This window comes from Balaenoptera borealis (assembly GCF_965194805.1).
Source record: "Balaenoptera borealis genome assembly, chromosome: X".
NCBI lineage: Eukaryota > Metazoa > Chordata > Mammalia > Artiodactyla > Balaenopteridae > Balaenoptera > Balaenoptera borealis.
Genome location: NC_138881.1, coordinates 67,184,508 through 67,210,183, shown reverse-complemented (window position 1 = coordinate 67,210,183; position 25,676 = coordinate 67,184,508). Strand labels below are relative to the sequence as shown.

The 25,676-nt window shown below is 35.9% G+C and overlaps 1 protein-coding gene across 1 annotated transcript in view; it reads right to left on the bottom strand.

The window, feature by feature from the left end:
* The window catches only part of SH3BGRL (SH3 domain binding glutamate rich protein like), a 79,390-nt gene extending 56,435 nt beyond the window's left edge, over nucleotides 1–22,955 (bottom strand). Inside the window, exon 1 of the mRNA XM_082377642.1 lies at nucleotides 22,692–22,955. Coding sequence (XP_082233768.1) covers nucleotides 22,692–22,736 — 45 coding nt within the window. The 5' untranslated portion in view covers nucleotides 22,737–22,955. The remainder of the gene's footprint in view (nucleotides 1–22,691) is intronic.
* Nucleotides 22,956–25,676: the final 2,721 nt, after the last annotated feature.

Here is a 25,676-nt window from a genome sequence, read left to right as displayed (position 1 = left end):
AAAAATTATATGGGTCTTGAATTAGATTTCACTGATAGATACGATTCCTTTCACATAAAATCTTACACTAATGTTGCTTATTATATTAAGGCAACAACATCACTGAGAAAAGTAATTGAGCAACAAGCATTTACTGAACATCTCTTCTGGGCTAGGGACTGAAGACATATATGATATAGTCTCTATCCTCAGAGAGTTTAATGGAGTAATCAGAACATAGCTAACAATATGATGAGTATCCCTTATGAAACATAGAAAATAAATGCTAAAGGAGTTTAGAGGTAGAGAGAACTGCCTTACTTTAAGTAGCCAGAAAAGACTTCATTAGGGAGGAGGGGTAAAGATGGGTAAGACCAAGGCCTGTGGAATGGGAAAAGAATGATAACTCAGGTGGAGGAAACACTGGAAGCAAAGGCACAGAGGTGAGGATATACCTGGCACATGCAGGAAGTAGTAAACTCAGATGTCTGGACCAAACAGTGCCTCTAGTGCAGCGCTTTCTATTGACGGCACACAAGGTGATTTTTAGTACATGATTAAAGATGTTTCTTTAATTGTATGTGTTTATGCTAATGTGTAATAGAAAAAATAGGTAATTAGCACATTAAATCCATGATTTTACTGAAATCATTGTTTGGGATAAATCAAGTGCTTTATTCACACATGCATTCATTTATACATCCACTAAGTCCATAAGCATGTATTCATTACATAGTTCTGGGGACTGGGCACTGTGCTACAGCCTGAGAATCCAACAAAGGTGCACAAAACAAAGACCCTGAGCCCAAGAAGTTCACAGTCTAGTGGGAAAGACAGATATAAACAGAAAATTATAATACTGGGTTGGCCGAAAAGTTCGTTCGGGTTTTCATATGAAAAACCCGAACGAACTTTTTGGCCAATCCAATATGCCATGATATAAAAATATGCACAAGGTGCTACTAGATTATAAAAAGACACATAACCTAAGTTGAGGGTGTCTTCTGGAAAAGATTAAAGTATATTTAGGAAGGTTAATATGAGGATCCTGTGTGGAATGGATTGCAGAGGGAGAGACAATTGAGAGAATGATTTTTCTCCCAATAAAAGATAAAGTATCAATTTAAGTCAGCTGGCATTTACCCTGTAGTTCTCAGAAATATATACATTATCAAATGGATGCTAAGATTCCTAATTCATGTCCTCCTATTTCTCAAGATTAATATTATCAATATAACCTCACTCATTATGGGAAAAAAAAACTTTATAGGAGCAAAAGGTCAGCTAATATTTATAAATACATAGGTTTCACCAAAGAAAATCCAAAAGAACCTTGGGCTGAATGCAGATGCCTAAAAATGTGACAAAGGCCTAATTTTAAAAAGAAACTTCATTTTTTTCCGAAGAACAATTAAATTACTGCCCATACTTAGGTTAAGGTACAGCAATCTTCTTTCTGAGGCCTTGACTTTATTTACAATATAATTGGTAGTGGCCCAAATTTTGGTTAACAGTCCAACTAGGATCATTATGTTTCCTTACTCTTAATTATATAAAATTAATAGAACTGGTATTGGGGTGGCAGAACTTTCTTCAGGCTTGAAAGGCTTGAAGAAAGGCATGGGTGTTGAGTGAAATATAGTCTCCATTTGTGCAGGGCTTTTATGAGGCTGCCAGGTTTACTTAGCTCTACATATCACTCATCAGGTCATTATCCGATCTATTATCTTCTTTAGAAAAGACAGAAATTGAGTCAGCTTTAAGCAGCAATCTCCAAGAAGAAACTAACACCACCACCCCCTCATGGTTTCTGTAATGACTTTGTTTAAAAAAAAAAAAAAAACTGGGGACTTCCCTGGCAGTCCAGTGGTTAAGAATCTGTGATTCCAATGCAGGGGGTAAAGGTTTGATCCCTGGTAAAGAAACTAAGATCCCACATGGCATGAGGCGCAGCCAAAAAAATGTTTAAAAAAACACAAAAAACAAAACAAAGCTGTGTTCCCAGTCCCAGAGTTAGGGAAAAAGACTGTTGACCAAAAAAAAAAAAAAAAAAAAAAGGTTGAACAAAGGATGATTAGTGGTCCTTTTATTATACTATGTCAAAAAATGGAGTTTAAGACAAATGCAGTGGAATCATAAGGGAGACTCAAAATAAGCTTTTGTATAAAATTAAGTTAGTATATACAAGCCATCTTAATCTCACAGATTGTGACCCAAAAAAATGCCTTTTAGTGTCTATTCTTGATTCACTCACAGTTTTGCTTCAAACTATGTAGTTTGGGATTAAGCACATAACCTGTGCCTCAGCTTGTATTCCTGGTTCATAAATTTTACTTTAAAGAAGCCATATTTGGGGTATATATAATAAGGTTTCACAAAATTTGTTTAAATTTTGGGAAGGTCTTGAGACCGGAACCTATTGTAAATTTGCCTGAAATAGCTGAAAAATACCCAAAGAGAGTAGATTTTTAATATTTTACAAATAAGCATAAGAGCTACTGACATAGATTCAGAAGAAATGAAGGGTAGGGAGAAAATCATCCAAAAAGAGTGATTATCAATGAAGAGAATGTGATCATTTTCAATAGCATAAAATTCTCTTTCTAGAACACAATAATATTATACATTTATAAGTTTTTATATGTGTCAACTCCAATTTGGAAATGTGAATGTCACAAACAGCATTATTAGCCTATTTTCTAGAGTTGAGTTGAAGGTCCTGTATAATCTTTTCTTAGCACCTTTTTCCTAGCTGAAAATATAACTTCTTCAGGTCACAACTTTGTTATTAAACGTCACATTCAACTAACTGCATATCACTGTGCATTCTTACAAGGGCATAGAAAAGAATCAGAGAGAGAGGGAGAGAGGAAGGGGGGAAATGGAGGAAAGAAAAGAGAGAGAGAGAGAAGGAGAGAGACAACATAAGAGTCTATAGTATTTCTCCTTAACAGGTTAGTTAATTTTCAATGGAAACAGAATGATAGGTAAAACTCTCTCATGTGCAATATTAGGATTTCAAAAGAAAACAAGGAGTTGAGGTTCTCCTGAAGCCTTATCTTGGACTACTAAAAACAAAATGCAAAATGCCAACTTATAAAAGAGAAATAGAAAAGACCATTCTGCCTTAAGAGTTTTACCAAAATGTTTCAGGCTGCTAAAGAAAAATTCTTTCCTTTCAAAGAAACTCAAAGCACTTGCTATTCATCACATTTTTAAAAATCTAACTAACATTCATGAGAAGTGGAGATAAGGTCATTTCTTCTATTTTACAGGGGGAAAAAAAGCATAGAGATTAATCATTATCCTAACGCCTTTACTCCCTGATCCAAGGCTCCCTTGTTGATTAGTACACTAATGACCGAAAGGATTCCAAACAAATTACTATTAAACAACAGTAAAAAGTCACAGCCTTCAGTTCAGAGTTCTAAAACTGCTGTGTTTTCTCTACAACAGTAAGTAGTATAACTCATAATTTTATAACAAAATATTTTTCTCAAAATTGAACCTTTTAAAGGCATCACATTAGTTCTTACATTAGCCATGCCGTATGATTTTTTTCATTAATAACACATTCAACTATTATGAATGAACAATGCCCAATACTTGGACTTAGGGGATTATTGACTTTAAAATGTTTTTTTTCATGATTTTTTTACTCTGATGCTGATTTTGAGATTAGTATAAATTCAATAAATCACATCTCACAAAATAACCAATATATGGGAATATTCTCTTATGGCATGATCTTAGAGTGTACTAATATACAGGCATGAACAATGCCCAGAATGCTTCCTAAAAAAGAAGAGGGGCAGAAGAGAAGAAAAAAAAAAATCAAACCTATTTTAAGCTTTCCAAAACAAGGTAGGTTGTAAACTCTTTCAGGATGAACACCTTGTCCCCCACAGAGCTGAATATTTTTATCAGCAGGTATTCAGGAAATATGTGCTGAATTGATTACTGGTGGATCTCTATGTATTGTACAGTGCTTTACTTCCTTTGCTTCCACGGCTTCAAGAATCTAATCTTTCTCTTCACTATATAAAAAGAGGTAAAAAATAACCTTCATTGGTCACCCAGATTTCCACAATCTTAGTCCCAGAGTCTAGAACAACAAGGAATAGAAAGTAGTACTGCAGCATATTATCAAGGGAGGTTGCATATTTCCTTCTTTGGAGAGTTTTCTAGGAGAAAATTGATTACGATCTGTCTGGGACAGTTCACAGGCAGTCCTTATGTGTATAGACTGGATGACCTCCTATGATTCCTTCTACCCAGATGCTTTTAATATTTTATTTTTAGCATGTTTGATGCTGAGAAAAATGGAAAAGACTGAAAGTCATTTTTTTTTCACAATGAAGAAGGGACTTCCAGTGTTATACTCTAGGTTTCTTAATAACAAGTGACATTAATCAAAAAATAGATTAATTTTTACCATGTCCTTTCTCTCTAGATATAGTTGCTTTAGCCCACTAAAGCACTGTTATAAACATTTGAAATCCATAATGCTATTTTTTTTTTTTTTTTGGCCACCACACGCAGCCTGCAGGATCCTAATTCTCTGACGAGGGACCGAATCCGTGTCCCCTGCAGTGAAAGTGCGGAGTCCTAACCACTGGACCGCCAGGGAATTCCCCATAATGCTATTTTAAGAACAGTCTGGTACTAGGAGAAAATTTATCCACAAGAACAATAAGGCCCAACTGGATTTCGATGCTTATTAATCTTGGTAACGGATGGAACCAGTTTTGACCAGGTTCAAATGCTTGTGGTGGGGAGAGTTAGAAATATGTTGGGAGGGGGAAGGAGGAGCTAAAATTATCTTTACTTATCTAATGATTTGGTGGAAACGTAAGGAGAAATATTGATTATTTCAGCATTTAGCCTCTTTGCTATATGCTTGACCAAAGGCAAACACTGAGTAGCCTCCACACTGGAAAGTCTGGCTCAAGACATGATCCTTATCAAATTTAACATAGCAGTGGCATGAATTAAACCCAAAGTAAATAAGGGCATTGATACGTAGAACCCTGAACCAAACATTAAACCATACTGTTGGTTTAATCCTATAATCCTTGGGAAAAAAAGAAACAGCCAAGGAGAACAGGAAGGGAGAGCAAACATAAAATTGTTGAGGTGTTATAAATAAAAGAGTTAATGAATACACCTCAGATTTTTGTAAGGCATAATTGTTTACACAAAAGATCAAGGTCAGGGTGGTCCCAAAGTGAAGGGATTATAGAGAAGTCTAAAAGGCACTTTTCAGATAATGAAAAAGGGGCGTAGTATGCTTTGTTCCAGAATCCCAAGGTAACTGGTAGAAATAGTTAGGCAGTGATACCACAAATCTTTAATTTGTCATCACTGCTACATTTGGCTTTAATCATAACTGTATAATAATCATGCCTGTGAAAAATGTTCACATATAAGAAGAAAGTGCAAATAGTGCCTATGATCTACTTCCCATACCCTTCTCTAGTGAAATGGCAGGAAAACTAAGTAAAGCTTGAATTGAACTAATAAACTATTGTTGTTTTCAGAATAGTTATTCAAGGAGGAGATCATCATCAGGGTAACTAGAAGGGGTAGACAAAGTACTCTGAGACATTCGTTGGGAGGTAGAATATGGATTCCTGTGAGACAGCATACTAACTTTCAGGCAAGTAGTACCTGAAGTACTTCTGCCTTTGAGCCCCACAAATACAACTCTTTATTTGTAGACTGTATAACATAGTCCCTAAAATTGACATCTCCATACTACCTCACTTCCTCTGGCTCAGGGAAGAGGCTGAGGAATCTTTATTCCTGGCTTTTTTTCCCTTGAGGACCTGGGTCCAGAGTCTAGCCCAGTGGATGGCAATAAATGTTTTCTCAATGAATTAATAAATTTGGGGGTGAAAGGAAGAAAATTCCCAACACAGCCTATAGGTCCAGCATTAGCAGGGCCTGCCCATATAATTTATTCAAACTGTCTACCCTATGTAAGGCTCTGCACCTGAGCATCTCTGCCAAGTGTTTATATGGTATGTATGTATACATATACTATTAAGTTTGTTCAATGTTTTGACTTGGCTTTAATATCTGTTCTTTTATGTACAGAAACCTGCCTTATGTAACTTTAGAATAATTACTATAGTAGAAACAATGTCTATAGATTGAGAAAATATTTAGAAAAAAAAATTAATGCTGTGATACACAACAACATGCATCTGTCTTTTTTATCATATGCTTTTACATATAATAAGGGCTCACAACTAATCATATGAAATGAAAATTGCTATACATTTTTATTAAAACAAAATAGACACGTAAATTAACGTCCACCATTGCAACTTCAAATATTTTCATGAAGCCTTATAAGGACATCAAATGGTGGTCCTTTTGCAAACGTGGGTATAGAATTAGGTCATAATTATCTCACTCATTAGGAGATTGTCTAACTACCTTTCCTTTTAATAGCTTACTGGAGAAATACATGTTTTGACAACCCAAAAGTTCAGGTTATGCAATTTTCTTCCCACAGAATCTCTTAACATAAGCTGTTGCACAATATGGTATCTAATTCTTATAATGATAGCCCCCTTTTAGATGTTCTCTATATATTCCAAGCAATAGGACGTTTATGCACTGTGACCCTAGTTTTATACATTAACCTGAAAGTACAATTCTAATACTTCTCTATTCAACCATGTTATGCAGTGAAAAACTAAAATCCATCTCTGTAAATGAATGATTTTCAAAAAGTAATTAGATATTTATTTATAGTAAATCTACTCAGGTATCCAGACATGAATTATTTAGATAATATTGTGTTAGATGCTTTGTGTTTCAAAACATCACATGGTACATCACTTTTCATGAAATCTAGAGTCACTGAATTTCTGAAAGAATATACATGCTGTGTGGTTGGTGGGACCTCCCCCACACAGTCCCTGATATTTGGGCAGTGTAAGGATCCACTGGTATTGTAGCTTTAGTTCAAGGTCAACTTTTTGGTAGAGTCAGACTAAATGCCAAGACAGATATATGCATACACCTCTCTTAAGCCCCCATGCAGACCTTGATCATAACCATACAATAAAAGGGATACAAATACATACCAAACAAAAATCATTCTTCAATTTCAACTTCAAAGTATAATGATAAGTCCTAATGCAACTGGACAAAAGTAAATGTTTAGTCACATTCTCCTACAATACTTTTATATTTGCCTTTCAACAACTTCTTTTTTAAAAAATCACATAAACTCCAAGTCTGGTATAGAATTGGCCTTATTCTGGATCTTGTCACACTTCCTACTTATTCCCTTTAAAACTCACCAGGTGTGGGGGCGCCTTCAAGATGGTGGAGTAGTAAGAGATGGAGATCACCTTCCTCCCCACAAATACATCAAAACTACATCTACATGCGGAACAATTCCTACAGAACAGCTACTGAATGCTGGCAGAAGACCTCAGACTTCCCAAAAGATGCCCTCAGGCGACCTACATGCAGAAGGGGGCCAAACCCAAAGCTGAAACCCAGGAGCAGTGTGAACAAAGAAGAGAAAGGGACATTTCTCGCAGCAGCCTCAGGAGCAGCAGATTAAATCTCCACAATTAACTTGATGTACCCTGTAATGTGGAATCCTGAATAGACAATGAATCATCCCAAAGTTGAGGTGGTGGACTCTGGGAGCAACTGTAGACTTGGGGTTTGCATTCTGCATCTAATCTGTTTCTGGTTTTATGTTTATCTTAGTTTAGCATATAGAGCTTATTATCATTGGTAGATTTGTTTATAGATTTGGTTGCTCTCTTCGTTTTTTATCTATCTATCTATATATATTTTTTCCCTTTTTTCTCTTTTTGTGAGTGTGTATGTGTATGCTTCTTTGTGTGATTTTGTCTGTATACCTTTGCTTTTGCCATTTGTCCTAGGGTTCCGACTGTCTTTTTTTGTTTTTTTTTTCATTTTGTTTTTTTTGTAGTATGGTTTTTAGTGCTTGTTATCATTGGTGGATTTGTTTTCTGGTTTGGTTGTTCTCTTTTCTTTCTTTCTTTATCTCTTATTACTTTTTTTAATTTTTAATTTTTAATTATTTTTTCTATTTTAATAACTTTATTTTATTTTAATAATTTATCTTTTTCTTTCTTTCTTTCTTTCTTTTTCTCACTTTTCTTCTGAGCCATGTGGCTGAAACGCTCTTGGTGTTCTGGCCAGGTGTGAGGTCTGACCCTCTGAGGTGGGAGAGCCAAGTTCAGGACATTGGTCCACCAGAGACCTCCTAGCCTCATGTAATATCAAAGGGCAAAAGCTCTCCCAGAAATTTCCACCTCAGTGCTAAGACCCAGCTCCACTCAATGACCAGCAAGCTACAGTGCTGGACACCCTATGCCAAACAACTCACAAGACAGGAACACAACCCCACCCATTAGCAGAGAGGCGGCCTAAAATCATAATAGGGTCACAGACACCCCAAAACACACCACTGGACGTGGTCCTGCCCACCAGAAAGGCAAGATCCAACCTCATCCACCAGAACACAGGCACCAGTCCCCTCCACCAGGAAGCCTATGCAACCCACGGAACCAACCTTACCCACTGAGAGCAGACAACAAAAACAACGGGAAATACGAACCTGCAGCCAGCGAAATGGAGGACCCAAGAACAGTAACTTAAGGAAACTGAGAAGACAGAAAAATACACAGCAGATGAAGGAGCAAGGTAAAAACTCACCAGACCAAACAAATGAAGAAGAAATAGGCAGTCTACTTGAAAAGGAATTCAGAGTAATGATAGTAAAGATGATCCAAAATAGAATGGAGAAAATACAAGAAACGTTTAACAAGGACCTAGAAGAACTAAAGAGTAAACAAACAATGATAAACAACATACTAAATGAAATTAAACATTCTCTAGAAGGAATCAATAGCAGAATAACTGAGGCAGAAGAACGGATAAGTGACCTGAAGGATAAAATAGTGGAAATAAATACTGCAGAGCAGAAAAAAGAAAAAAGAATGAAAAGAATTAAGGACAATCTCAGAGACATCTGGGACAACATTAAATGCACCAACATTCGAATTATAGGGGTCCCAGAAGAAGAAGAGAAAAAGAAAGGGACTGAGAAAATATTTGAAGAGATTGTAGTTGAAAATGGGAAACTATATGGGAAAGGAAATAGTCAATCAAGTCCAGGAGACAAAGAGAGTGCCATACAGGATAAATCCAAGGAGAAACATGCCAAGACACATATTATTCAAAGTATCAAAAATTAAATACAAAGAAAAAATATTAAAAGCAGCAAGGGAAAAACAACAAATAACATACAAGGGAATCCCCATAAGGTTAACAGCTGATCCTTCAGCAGAAACTCTGCAAGCCAGAAGGGAGTGGCAGGACATATTTAAAGTGATGGAAGGGAAAAACCTACAACCAAGACTACTCTACCCAGCAAAGATCTCATTCATATTCGACAGAGAAATTAAAAACTTTACAGACAAGCAAAAGCTAAGAGAATTCAGCACCACTAAACAAGCTTTACAACAAATGCTAAAGGAACTTCTCTAGGCAGGAAACAAAAGAGAAGGAAAAGACCTAAAATAACAAATCCAAAACAATTTTAAAAATAGTAATAGGAACATACATATTAATAATAACCTTAAATATAAATGGATTAAATGCTCCCAACAAAAGACATAGACTGGATGAATGGATAAAAAAACAAGACCTGTATATATGCTGTCTACAAGAAACCTACTTCAGACCTAGGGACACATACAGATTGAAAGGGAAGGGATGGAAAAAAGATATTCCATGCAAATGGAAATCAAAAGAAAGATGGAGTAGTAGTTCACATATCAGACAAAATAGACTTTAAAATAAAGACTATTACAAAAGACAAAGTAGGACACTACATAATGATCAAGGGATCAATCCAAGAAGAAGTATAACATTGTAAGTATTACACACCCAACATAGGAGCACATCAATATATAAGGCAAATGCTAACAGCCATAAAAGGGGAAATCGACAGTAACACAATCATAGTAGAGAACTTTAACACCCCACTTTCACCAATGGACAGATCATCCAAAATGAAAATAAGTAAGGAAACACAAGCTTTAAATGATACATTAAACAAGATGAACTTAATCGATATTTACAGGACATTCCAATGAGAAACAGCAGATTACACTTTCTTCTCAAGTGCTCATGGAACATTTTCCAGGACAGATCATATCTTGGGTCACAAATCAACCCTTGGTAAATGTAAGAAAACTGAAATTGTATCAAGTGTCTTTTTCAACCACAATGCTCTGAGACTAGATATCAATTAGAGGGAAAAAATCTGTAAAAATACAAACACAAGGAGGCTAAACAATACACTACTAAATAACCAAGAGATCCCTGAAGAAATCAAAGAGGAAATCAAAAAATTCCTAGAAACATATGACAATGAAGACCTGATGACCCAAAACTTAAGGGATGCAGCAAAAGCAGTTCTAAAAGGGATGTTTATAGCAATAGAATCCTACCTCAAGAAACAAGAAACATCTCAAATAAACAACCTAAACTTACACCTAAAGCAATCAGAGAAAGAAGAACAAAAAAACCCCAAAGTTAGCAGAAGGAAAGAAATCATAAAGATCAGAACAGAAATAAATGAAAAAGAAATGAAGGAAACAATAGCAAAAATCAATAGAACTAAAAGCTGGTTCTTTGAGAAGATAAACAAAATTGATAAACCATTAGCCAGACTCATTGATTAAAAAATGGAGAAGATTCAAATCAATAGAATTATAAATGAAAAGGAGAAGTAACCACTGACACTGCAGAAATACAAAGGATCATGAGAGATTACTACAAGCAACTATATGCCAATAAAATGGACAACCTGGAAGAAATGGACAAATTCTTAGAGAAGCACAACCTTCTCAGACTGAACCAGGAAGAAATAATAGAAAATATAAACAGACCGATCACAAGCACTGAAATTGAAACTGTGATTAAAAATCTTCCAACAAATAAAAGCCCAGGACCAGATGGCTTCACAGGTGAATTATATCAACATTTAGAGAACAGCTAACCTCTATCCTTCTCAAACTCTTCCAAAATATAGCAGAGGGAGGAATACTCCCAAACGCATTCTACGAGGCCACCATCACCCTGATACCAAAACCAGACAAAGATGTCAGAAAGAAAGAAAACTACAAGCCAATATCACTGATGAACATAGATGCAAAAATCCTCAACTAAACACCAGCAAACAGAATCCAACAGCACATTAAAAGGATCATATACCATGATCAAGTGGGGTTTACCCCAGGAATGCAAGGATTCTTCAATATATACAAATCAATCAATGTGATAAACCATATTAACAAACTGAAGGAGAAAAACCATATGATCATCTCAATAGATGCAGAGAAAGCTTTTAACAAAATTCAACACCCATTTATGATAAAAACCCTCCAGAGAGTAGGCATAGAGGGAACTTACCTCAACATAATAAAGGCCATATATGACAAACCCACAGCCAACATCGTCCTCAATGGTGAAAAATTGAAACCATTTCCTCTAAGATCAGGAGCAAGAAAATGTTGTCCACTCTCACTACTATTATTCAACATAGTTTTGGAAGTTTTAGCCACAGCAATCAGAGAAGAAAAAGAAATACAAGAAATCCAAATTGGAAAAGAAGAAGTAAAGCAGTCACTGTTTGCAGATGACATGATACTATACATAGAGAATCCTAAAGATTCTACCAGAAAACTACTAGAGCTGATCAATGAATTTGGTAAAGTAGCAAGATACAAAATTAACGCACAGAAATCTCTTGCATTCCTATACACTAATGATGAAAAATCTGAAAGAGAAATTAAGGAAACACTCCCATGTACCACTGCAACAAAAAGAATAAAATACCTAGGAACACACCTACCTAAGGAGACAAAAGACTCCTGAAAGAAATTAAAGATGATACAAACAGATGGGGAGATATACCATGTTCTTGGATTGGAAGAATCAACATTGTGAAAATGTCTATACTACCCAAAGCAATCTACATATTCAATGCAATCCCTATCAAACTACCAATGGCATTTTTCACAGAACCAGAACAAAAAATTTCACAATTTTTATGGAAACACAAAAGACCCCGAATAGCCAAAGCCATCTTGAGAAAGAAGAACGGAAGTGGAGGAATCAGGCTCCCCGATTTCAGACTATACTACAAAGTTACAGTAATCAAGACAGTATGGTACTGGCACAAAAACAGAAATATAGATCAATGGAACAGGATAGAAAGCCCAGAGATAAACTCACGCACCTATGGTCACCTTATCTTTGATAAAGGAGGCAAGAATATACAATGGAGAAAAGACAGCCTCTTCAATAAGTGGTGCTTTGAAAACTGGTTAGCTACATGTAAAGGAATGAAATTAGAACACACCCTAACACCATACACAAAAATAAACTCAAATGGGTTAAAGACCCAAATGTAAGGCCAGACACTAGAAAACTCTTAGAGGAAAACATAGGCAGAACACTCCATGACATATCACAGCAAGATCCTTTTTGACCCACCTCTGAGAGAAATGGAAATAAAAACAAAACTAAACAAATGGGACCTAATCAAACTTAAAAGCTTTTGCACAGCAAAGGAAACCATAAACAAGACCAAAAGACAACCCTCAGAATGGGAGAAAATATTTGCAAATGAAGCAACTGACAAAGGATTAATCTCCAAAATTTACAAGCAGCTCATGCAGCTCAATAACAAAAAACAAACAACCCAATCCAAAAGTGGGCAGAAGACCTAAATAGACATTTCTCCAAAGAAGATATACAGATTGCCAACAAACACATGAAAGGATGCTCAACATCACTAATCATTAGAGAAATGCAAATCAAAACTACAATGTGGTATCACCTCACACCGGTCAGAATGGCCATCATCAAAATATCTACAAAGAATAAATGCTGGAGAGGGTGTGGAGAAAAGGGAACCCTCTTGCACTTTTAGTGGGAATATAAATTAATGTAGCCACTATGGAGACCAGTATGGAGGTTCCTCAAAAAACTAAAAATAGAACTACCATACGACCCAGCAATCCCACTACTGGGCACATACCCTGAGAAAACCATAATTCAAAAATAGTCATGTACCACAATGTTCATTGCAGCTCTATTTACAATAGCCAGGACATGGAAGCAACCTAAGTGTCCATCAACAGATGAATGGATAAGCGAGAAGTGGCACATGTATACAATGGACTATTACTCAGCCATAAAAAAGAAACAAAATTGAATTATTTGTAGTGAGGTGGATGGACCTAGAGTCTGTCATACAGAGTGAAGTAAGTCAGAAAGTGAAAAACAAATACCGTATGCTAACACATATATATGGAATCAAAAAAAAAAAAAAAAGAAATGGTTCTGAAGAGCCTAGGGACAGGACAGGAATAAATACGCAGACATAGAGAATGGACTTGAGGACACGGGGAGGGGGACGTGTAAGCTGGGACGAAGTGAGAAAGTGGCATGGACATATATACACTATCAAAGGTAAAATAGATAGCTAGTGGGAAGCAGCCGCATAGCACAGGGAGATCAGCTTGGTGCTTTTTGTCCATCTAGAGGGGTGGGATAGGGAGTGTGGGAGGGAGATGCATGAGGGAGGAGATATGGGGTTGTATGTATATGTATAGCTGATTCACTTTGTTATACAGCAGAATCTAACACACTATTGTAAAGCAATTATATTCCAATAAACATGTTAAAAAAAACTCACCAGGTGTTTGTATTATTGCCTGGCCCAGTCTCTATATCACCACCACCATGCCTGAGTGTCCTCTCAATATTGCTCTGAAGATTTAATTTAAGACCTTTATTTCTAAATTTTTTAAGTAGAAACTTATTGAAATATCTTCACCCCAACCACTGCCTTTTTTTGAGTTCAAAATATTTAGTTGATGTGCAAGACCAATTAATTATGTTTAAGTTTCTGAAAGTATGAGATCAGATTCTATAATTTTCAGTAATAGATTTCCAATGACGATACTTGCAAAAGTTTTCTTCCATAATACTCTTAATTTTATGTCATTTATATTTCACTTGTGAGGGTGATGAGAAACAAACAAAGGTTTAGTGACCTACTCAAATCACACAGGCAACAGGCTATAACACATACCTCACCCTAAATCTACATGCTCTAGCTAAAAACTTAAAATCCCTTCCCAAAACAATGTGTCTTATCTGCTTTGAGTTAGACTGTCTTACACAAGGTAATTTTCTTATATTGGGATAAAAGTACATGTTCTGCAATCTAACTAATCATATACACTAAGCTATTATGACTTTAATTATCTGCTCTAAAGAATTTTAAGTTTTCTACATGATGTAACAGGCCACTAGAATTATTCTTGGTACTGCTACAGACCAATTAAGAAGTACTTTTCATGATTTTCCAAGTTCAGAAGAAAAGCAATTTTACAATGACTTTTAAAGTAGTTTCATAGCTACATTCATACTGGGTAATTAACAAATAACGCTCAGTAGGCAGAATAGCATAAAGGTTAAGATTATGAGCTCTGGGATCAGACAGACCCGAGGGGTGCTTTGCTAGCTCTCTGGCATTGCTAGCTCTCTGAGTCTGTTTCCTCTTCCTAAAAATAGGCATAATAACAGGGGATTAAGAGGTGCAAGCTACTATGTGTAAAATATATAAGCTACAAGGATATATCGTACAGCACACGGAATATAGCCAATATTTTATATTAACTATAAATGGAGCACACCTTTAAAAACTGTGAATCACTAGTTGTACACCTGAAACATATAATATTGTAAACCAACTATATCGCAATAAAAAAGAAGGAAAAAAAGGAAGAAAATAATGGGCACAATAGGAATACTGACTTCATTGGGTTGTCACAAGAATTAAATGATATAACACACCTAAAGTTCTTACCACTATGCCTGGCACATTTTAAGTGCTCAATGAATGATAGCTCTTATTATTATCAACTAAAGCTGACAACTTATTTGCATGAGAAATTAAAGTGCAATGCTTTATCATATTTTTAACATATTAAGAACTTGTCTACGCTCATCTTGCTTCCAAATCACACTGGATAGAATGGTTTCTCAAATAATACAGCCATTATTAAATATATACTTACTGTTTTAATATCAGTGTTGAGAAATATGCTGCACTTATGGTGAAACAATTGGCTGAGTGGTGGTGAAACAAACAGACAAGATTTTCCCATGTTGTAACTCTTAACTGGGATGAACATTCTCTGGTGTTTAAAAGGTGAAGTTCTTTCTGTCTTGACTCACTGCTGGAAATCCCCTCAGCAAAACTGTTTGGCTCTGCTCCAACTCTGTGATCGGGTCTTATTTCCAGAAAGGACTAAGCCAAAAGGACAGAACTCAAAGACTAGAGTCCAGAACCAGAGTTTACAAGTCATAGATGTACTGCTTTCTTGATCAATTTATATTTATGGAATCATAAAAAGCCACATTTTAATTATGTTGGTCTATAACCACACAAAGATACTTTTCAGGGAAGAGAACCAAAGTCATAAAAGTTCAATATGTGTCACAATTGCTATTTAAAAATGTGCCCTTGGTTAGGCAATTTTATTTAAAAAAGAACTAAATTGTATATGAAAATGTTGCTATTAACCTATCTCCCTCACTTCCACCTAACTCTCACATGCAGATTATGGATGAAGACACATTTGCCTAGTTAGGCATCATCCAGTCTTTCTCTTTCTTTTCAGGCATCATCCAGTTATTAAATGGCAGTTACAGATTCCCAATCACATGATACGATTTTACTGTATTATTGACATGATTTCTGTTCAATATCTATACTCTAAAAGGGAGTGCAAATAACACAATGTTTAGGAGCCAGTTCTGGAGTCAGAACAACCTGGGTTCTAATCCCAGTTCTGCCATTTGTAACTGTTTGATCTTGAGCAATGTACCTAGTTTCTGGGTCTTAGAGATATCCCTTCCACTTACATGAAATGGATCTAATACTAGTACTTACCTCAAAATGTCATCACAAGTATTAAACTAATTGAGATAAAGTATGTAAAGCACTGGGTACAGTGCCTGACATACACAATGCATAAATAAATGTTAGGCTTTACTATTACTAAAGTCAAATCTTGATTAGTCACATTAATGAAAAGTAATGAAACAAAAATCTAGCAGCACTAATACTGAATACTTTTAAATATATAATTTTTAAATTTGTTGTGATATTTTACAATTTATATTTAACTTTTGCCTGATGTTCTGGCAACCTGAAACAGTTCAAACAAACTAATAAAGCCAAAATGTGAGGGACTGAGCTAGAAAATAATCCCCTTGCTTAGAATTCTTCTCTATTGGCCAAGTGTGAAAAGTCAGCTTTGCTCTCATATTAATAAAAAGAGTCATCATAAATGAGCTGCCCCTTCTCTCTAAACATATGTTTGTTTAATTTTGGTCTGCATCAGAGGAAGTAATTAAGTACTGGGTTTAAAAGGTTTCCTGGCGAGCTGCAAATTAGAGCTGAAAGCAAACAGATGGTCAGATAGTCATCAACAGATTCTCAACCTGTTTAATTTTATCGGTAAGAAATGAAACACAACATTCACCCTTGAAAATTTAATTAAAGCAGAAAATATTCCTGTAAAAGATATATGTTTTATGGCACAATATATATTTTAGAAAAGAAGTTAGAGATTAACTACAGAGAATTAGAACATTCTATCTGATTGTGTCTGGAGCTTGAATTTATGTTTTTTTTCCAGCTCAACCCAGGAGGAGGGTTGACCTTAAGGTTTATTGATCAAAACCCTTTCCTCAATAGAGTAACTAGTCTTTGAGCTAAAATGAATCTATTTTATCCTTTTCTTCTTCCAGATTAGGAAACTTTTACTAAACTTCTGCAATATATTCTTTTTTATAACCATTCTACTTTCAAGTACCAAATAATCATCATCATTGATAACTGTGTTTCCCAAGCCTCTTTAAATTGGGCCAAATTATTCCAAAGGCTTTGCCATTGTTGCTGTGAGTTTAAGGAAATCAGTCACCAAATATAGGGCACCAATCTGAAGGCAATGATCTTGAGTTCCTGCATTTGCCACGGGAGAGCTGCCATTTTCCATTGTTCAGGGCATCCAAAAAGCATATCCAAACAGTCACCTCATGAAGAGTTTCTAATTTTGCTCTTAGTTTATGAATACCTTTACACAGCATTCAAACAAACCTTGGCAGCTATGACAAAGACCATAGTATACATCAAACTGATGTTCAATTTATAAATACAAAGACAGAGAAGCTACCATATATGACAGACCTACAGCTAACATCATACTCAATGGTGAAAAGCTGAAAGCATTTCCTCTAAGATCAGAAAAAAGACAAGGATGTACACTCTAGCCACTTTTTTCAACATAGTTTTGGAAGTCCTAGCTATGGCAATCATAGAAGAAAAAGAAATAAAAGGAATTCAAATTGGAAAAGAAGTAAAACTGTCATTGTTTGCAGACAACATGATACTGTACACAGAAAATCCTAAGGATGCTACCAGAAAATTTCTAGAGCTCATCAATGAATTCAGTAAAGTTGCAGAATACAAAATTAATACACAGACATCTGTTGCATTTATATACACTAACAATGAAAGATCAGAGAGAGAAATTAAAGAAACAATCCCATTTACCATCACATCAAAAAAATAATAATAACAAACTTAGGAATATACCTACCTAAGGAGACAAAAGACCTGTAATCCGAAAACTATAAGATGCTGATGAAAGGAATCAAAGACAACACAGACAGATGGAAAGATATACCATGTCCTTGGATTGTAAGAATCAGTATCATCAAAACGACTATACTACATAAGACAATCTACAGATTCAGTGCAATCTCTATCAAATTACCAATGGCATTTTTCACAGAACTAGAACAAAAAAATCTTAAAATTTGTATGGAGACACAAACGACCCCAAGTAGCCAAAGCAATCTTGAGAAAGAAAAACAGAGCTGGAGGAATCAGGCTCCATGACTTCAGACTATACTACAAAGCTACAGTCATCAGAACAGTATGGTACTGGCACAAAAACAGAAATATAGCTCAATGGAACAAAATAGAAAACCCAGAAATAAACCCACACACCTATGGCCAATTAATCTATAACAAAGGAGACAAGACTATAAAATGGAAGAAAGACAGTCTCTTCAGTAAATGGTGCTGGGAAAACTGAACAGCTACATATAAAAAAACTGAAATTAGAATATTCTTTAACACCAGACACAAAAATAAACTCAAAAAGGATTAAAGACCTAAATGTAAGACCAGACACTATAAAACTCTTAGAGGAAAACATAGGCAGAACACTCTTTGACATAAATCACAGCAAGATCTTTTTTGATCTGTCTCCCAGAGTAATGGAAATAGAAACAAAAATAAACAAATGGGACCTAATTAAACCCCAAAGCTTTTGCACAGCAAAGGAAACCATAAACAAAATGAAAAGGCAACCCACAGAATGGGAGAAAATATTTGCAAACAAAGCAACCGACAAGGGATTAATCTTCAAAATTTACAAACAGCTCATGCAGCTCAATATCAAAAAAAACAAACAACCCAATCAAAAATAGGCAGAAGACCTAAAGAGACATTTCTACAAAGAAGACATAAAGATGGCCAAGAGGCACATGAAAAGACACTCAACATTGCTAATTATTAGAGAAATGCAAATCGAAACTGCATTGAGATATCACATCACACCAGTTAGAATGGCCATCATCAAAAAGTCTGCAAACAATAAGTGCTGGAGAGGGTGTGGAGAAAAGGGAAATCTCCTACACTGTTGGTGGGAATGTAAATTAGTACAGCAAGCATGGAGAACAGTATGGAGGTTCGTTAAAAAACTAAAAACTAAAAATAGAGCTACCGTATGATTCAGCAATCACACTCCTGGGCATATATCCGGAGAAAACCATGGTTGGAAAGGATACATGCACCCCAATGTTCACTGCAGCACTGTTACAATAGCCAAGACAGGGAAGCAACCTAAATGTCCATTGACAGATTAATGGATAAAGAAGATGTGGTACATATATATAATGGAATATTACCCAGCCATTAAAAAGAATGATATAATGCCATTTGCAGCAACATGGATGCACCTGGAGATTATCATACTAAGTGAAGTAAGTCAGACAGAGGAATACAAATATCATATGATATCACTTATATGTGGAATCAAAAAAAATGATACAAATGAGCTTATTTACAAAATGCCATAGAGGAAAATCACATATACTTCATTTACTATATGGACAATCCAAGCTACAACTAGTTTATGTTTTAGCAGTCATAAAAGAGATCATTTTACAAAAGTTAGACCATAAATAATACCCTCAGAAATCTACAATCTATCTACCACAATCTTAAAATTTCTACACCAAGCACACCTAAAATGCATAGAGACCGTGAAATGCAGATTATTGTGGATCTGAGGAAAAGAAGTATGGGAAGAAAACTCCAAACCAGTTATAATTCTCCAAGCTATCATCTCTCTAGCAATCCTGATCAAAGGCCAATGTTAATTTTTATTAAAAGTTATTGAAATTTATTAAGTTTATTATAGGTTCTGTGCTTACTATTCTTTTTCCATTAAATGCAAACTTACAGGACATTACAGTTTCGAGGAAAAAAATATGGCATATATTATTGTGTTACAATAGGTCAAAACATGCACGAACAGTTCTGAACAGGCAGAAATCACTTCCTACAGACAGACAACTTGGGAGTTGCATTCTTGCTAAATGGTTTTCATAAAAAAAAAAAAAAAAAAAAAAAAACAGTACTAAGACCTGAATTTTCATCTTGACCTATACTAGACCAGTTCCAAATGTGCATCTTCTCTATCTTCCTGGCCTTGAGTGAATTTAGCCCACTTACTGACATTCACCTTTAGACATGCTATCTCTCCTCTACACTAGCTCCTCATTTTTCTATTCTTCTGTATGTATATGCCCAAGCAATTCCACTTACAGGTCTTACTCCCTTCTGTACCTCTCACCTCATGTTCACATTTATCTCTGCATGCCTCCTAGCTGTCATGCATCACTGGGAGGATGTATTTCTTTAAACATATGTCATTTGGATTCAAACAGCTTGTGTTGAATTCAAGCTCTGTGGCTTACTAGTTGTGTGACCTTGAGAAAGTTGTTTAACCTCTCTGAACCTGTATTTCCTTATCTTGAAAATAGAGATAATCACAGTATCTAACTCATAGGACTAGAAATTGCCAAGAAAAAATGAGATAGTACCCAACACACTTAAGTGTTCCTACTTACTAACACTATTATGGCTACTATCAAGAAATCCATTGCAAAAACCAATATACCTGCTTTCATTTCTAAACTTTTGAGAAGCAAGTGCTATACCTCTGTATTAGGGCACAGTTGAGTACAAGTTTGAAAAGTTTCTTTTTTTAATTGGTCTATGAAGGAAAGGGAGTCTTGAGTTAAGGTCACACTAAGTTGCAATCATCATAGATCCTCCCTCGCCTGATAAGACATCTAATATTGGTTATTTTTATGAAAATCACTAGCAGGAGTAAGAAAACAGTCAAAGATTCACAATCCAAAACCAAAAGCTTTCTTTTAAGTGCTCTTCAGAAAACACTTAGTCATTTATAGAATCATCTCACTTTGTACAATTGCTGGATTCCTGTTAGGATGTTTGCCCCAAAATTTCTAAATCATATGTTAAGAACAACATGACAGCTTTCTTAAAGGAAAAACCTTAGTATTGCAAACCGAAGAGTCCCCATTTATGTTATAAAGGAGCTCTTCTGAAGTATACTCATTTTATCCTGTTTTAATATTATTTAAAAGTACTATAAGATTATAATAAAATAAGAATTTATTTTGGCAATATGCAGTAGAATTTTGATAACAGGTTCATAGGAACTATAATTACTGCAACAACAAACAAATCTATAATTACCCATAAGAAAAACAATTGAAACAAAAAGCATAAATATTTATTTGCATAGTCTTCAACAGTGGAATCTAATAATGTACATAGTAGGAGACAGTAGTCATTTTTAAGGCCCTAAGAAACTTAAGTCTTAACAGAGAGGTATAATTGTTCTTATTTGAATAGAAATTCTGAAAGGAGTTTCTTCTTGAATCTGCTTTTCGGGGAGGCGTAGAAGAGCAAGAAAGCAAAGAATAAATAGCAGTATTGAAACTGCATGTCACCCAAAGTGAAATCACCAAAACTAGCTTCCAGATCTGTCCACCCTAATTAGGGATTTAACTAAAGGTATTAAGCTGATCTTTTAAATTTTACAATTATTTTATTGGAATTGAGACTCTGGGCAGCTTGCACATTATTTTAAATATCATAATATATATGGAAAATAATAAGGCAAGAGGCTCATAAAGTGAAGTTCAAAGACAATATAAAAAGTTTTCTTTTTTTCAACCTAAACTTGCTCCAAAAATGTAACTTTAAGTATTCTATTTCAAAACTGTCTAAACACACCCACATGTGGTAGCCAGAGAAGACAAGTTGAAGGTCCAAGCTTCTTTCAGTTCTCTTCCAAACCCTCTTAGGGGGTAAACAAAACAAAAACAAAAACACAACAACAACAAAAAACATGGGATAGCTGCTGCTCTGAAGCTCAGAAGAGGGAGTGGGTTCATACATTCTACATTCTGAGCCCACACATCTGCTCTTGCCACTGTTGGCTTTTCTCCTGAGCTGTGAAACACAGAGACACTTTCATTTACCATGGATATACACTCAGCTTTCACTCCAGCTTAGCCTATTGCTCCCCACAACTGCTGAAAATTGTTATTCTAAATTAAGAGCATGGGGGATGAGAGAGGGTTGTCCTATCATTTGAAGAAGCCACCACTGGAATCTGCAACTACACAAGAAGGCACTTGTTAGTTCCCTTCCAGTTCTCAATGTATTTGAAGCAGTTAGAAACTGTTTGAAGTAACATCTTTTGAAAGAAAAGCAAAGGTCAAAATAAGGGACACAATGGAAGGGAAAAACAGGTCCCTTGTCACATTGTTTTAAAAACCCCCCACAACTTTATATCATTGTTCCCAACTTCCGCTCCCATTCTGTCTAGTTCTAACAGACTCTTTAGGCTGAAGTTAAATACCCCCTCCTACACAGTGGCAAAATATAACTTTTTGATTACAAGGGTCTCACTCTGTGAAATATAATCACAGTGCCTCAGTAGGCCTCCACTCCGTCATCATCAGTAACAGCATGTTTTACATCCTTTACAGATGTGCACTCCTGCCCCTGCCTCAGTACCTACAGCAAATATGTGAAATGTCCCACTCTTGAAACTTACCAGTGTGAGACTTTCTTGACGTCTTCACCTAACCCTAAAGACCCTATACCACCATCTTCCATTTACCAAAACTCGGTAGCTTTCTTTTTTCTTCAGAGAAGAAATGTGGGCCTAACATCACTAGGCAAACAAAGGTAAACTCCATGGAAAAATGAAATCGATGCAACAAAGAGAAGAAAGGGAAGAAGGGGGTGGGGTGGGAAATGCGGGTGTCTACCGAAGGAGAAGCTGCCAGACTAACTTCTGCAATTTAACGGTTCTGGGGCAGCAGGAGACTGATGTGTAGAAAAACAACAAAGGTGGGCTTCCCACCCTCCTTACCGCCGTGGAGCCAGAGGAAGAGGCAATATACACACGGATCACCATCTTGGTTGGGAACAGCGGCTGTAGTTGTTTGAGTCCTGCAAACGGCTGGAGAGCAGCTGCAGCAAAGGCTGGAATCAAGCTAGGGGCCTTACAGAGGTTGGAAGAGAAGGGTGGGGGAAGGTGGAAGGGGAACTCGCCAGAGCCCCGCCTCCTCTCTTGGCTGCTTTCACTGGGCTCAGAGGGTGGCAGTCCCAGCCCCAAACCCCGGAAGGCACAGGCTCGTTTGCATCATTTCGAATTTTTTTTTTAAATTGGGAATCTCGAATAGCACCGCGAGATCTGTTGAAACATTTATTCTTGACTATTCCCTCCCTGAGAAAAGGGAAAGGAGAAAGAAAAAGAAAGAGGGAGCGTTGAATTAAATTAGATTGCAGTGAAGGATCTTTTCCCACGTAGGCTCAAAGTTCTGCGTGTAACTTCCTGCTCAGAAATGTATGCAAATAAGATGTCTTCTTTAAAAGAGGAAGTTCTGCGTTGAATCCAGACACTAGTGATAAAGACCAAGTTCTCAAAGCCTTGTGCATTTTAAGATTCCTATTACGTAGTGATTGTTCTGATGTTAGCTGGTGGCAGGAAATGGACCTTGAAGCACTGAGCGCTGCCTTGGAAGGTTTAGGAAAAGTGTCAGGTTTCCCAAAGCCCAGAAACAGCAGGATTGGTTTTCTTTTTGAGTTTTGCTTTTTGTTAAATTACGGAATCCTGCTTCCGTGAGAATTCGCAGGAAACCTGATTGACTGGAAAACTCAAGAATGGAGGAAGAAACTGCAAATCAAAAAAATTGAAATTACAGTGTAAGAACGTGAATGATTTCTGTTATGTTTTGTTTGCTTTCTAACTGACTGTGGAAAGGGAGTTTGGACCATATGTTGCAGGAGATGTGGAAATGGTGAACAGAGAGAGCAAATGGTTATTTGTAGCTCTAGGGAAATGAGCAAACAATTGATAATGCCCAGAGAGGGACCATATACTTCAAGAGTGTAATTTCACCTTCCTAAATTATGTCAAATGAACAGAAATAAGGAACTTGCAAGATGAATGAGAGTGGAGAGAGGGTGTCAGTCACCTGTCCTACTTCTTTACCTTTACTTTGAAGTTTGTCCTCCCTCTCCATTCTAGTGGTTTATCATCTTTGTCTAGGTTCAGTAATTGTAACAGCTTCCTAACTGTTCCCTGTTCACAGATTCTTCCTTCTCCAAACTCTGTGATCCATACAACAACCTCAAGAAGTGGATATTATAACATCAATTTTTCGGATGAAGAAGCAAACCCAGGAAAATAAGTAATTTTCCTAAAGTTATTTAGCTAGTAAATTCCAGAGTTAAGATTGGACTTCAAGTCCAACCAACTCCAAAGGCCACCCTCTTAAATATCATTTTAATACACTGCCTGTAACAGGGAAAGTACTCAATAATTGTTAGCTATTTTTCTTCCTAAAATATCAGTTTCATGTGTCACTAAAAACAATGTGGACTGAAATACTTAAGATAGGTTTCCATTGACTATCAAACCAAACCTAGATTATGTTTCTAAGGAGCTTCCACCATAATCTGGCCCTACACTATCCATACAGTCTTACCCATTGCTCCCCCAAACTAACTTCCTTGAATAATCATTGTTGATTCCCCACTGCAATAACCATACTTATTACCATTTCCATGTCTTTGCTCTTCCTGTTCCTTTCTTTGCCTTTTCCCCACATCGTCATACTTTTCTGCCTTCTCCATCTGTCCAACTGTTACCGTTATTAGATGCAAATCAAAATCTTTATACAAATGATCAGGCTGAAGTAAGTCAGGGTGACCTAGCCACCCTCATCATGGTCAACATCAGGGTGACTATTATTGTGCTTCCCAGACCACAGAACAGGAAAATCTTCCTTCAGGTTGTGATTTGGCATAATGGGCATAATTTGCCATATAATAACATAATCTAACCTACCACCTCTTAGTGGTCAACATATATTCTATTTGGACCCATAGTTTATTTTGAATTGATGAAAAAAAAAAAATAAAGAAAAATAAAGAAAAACTCTTCTATGTATTCTACATACCCATATGAAAAAATTAATATCTCCAGAGAACTGAGTGGCAGACAGGATTAGCAATGAGTCCAGTGGATCTTATCAGGAACTTTGAGAATGGGAAGACAATTCCTGGTGTTTCATTTCTTTTAAATACAGATGTATTAATCTAAGTGAAAATTTTCCCCATAAATTCATATATAAATAAAATCTATTGGTCCTTATTAACAATACTTGGGATACAAGGGGCAGGGGGGCTTTACCAACGATTTTATCCTAGAAAATAACATTGTAGGTTATATTATACTTGTTCCTTACTATAGTCAACCATCTCTGGAATGTACATTTTAGAATGGTCATTTTAATACTTCATAGAGCAGTCTCCAAAACCATCTGTTCATATAATTCAACTGGAAATGTTAAGGTCTGATTAAAGAAGATGGATCAAGGGTTTTCAAACAGTATTTGTGACCAATTGCCACAGGAAATCTATTCATTTTTTAATGAAATAATATTTTTCAAAAATTATAAAATGATTTTATACTGTGTGCAGAAAACTTAACAAACATTGAAAAGAAAAAAATCACCCACACCCCCAGTATCTGGAGATAACTACTTTTAATATGGTGGTGTAAGCCTTTCCGACCTAGTCAGAGATAGATAGATGAGGGTGGGTTGAGGGGTTGAGAGAAGTGGTAAAGAGGAAGAGAGAGAGAGAATGTATTTTTCAAATTTATTACAAGATACATACTATTTTTTAAATGGCTCTTTGTCACTTAGAAAATATATTTTAAAACTTAGCACAGGTCAGAAAATATTATCCTACATGATTTTAATGACTTTACATGATTCCATTTTACAGATGTACCAAAATGTATTTAAACATTTCTGTATTATTGAACATATTGCTTGTTTTCAAT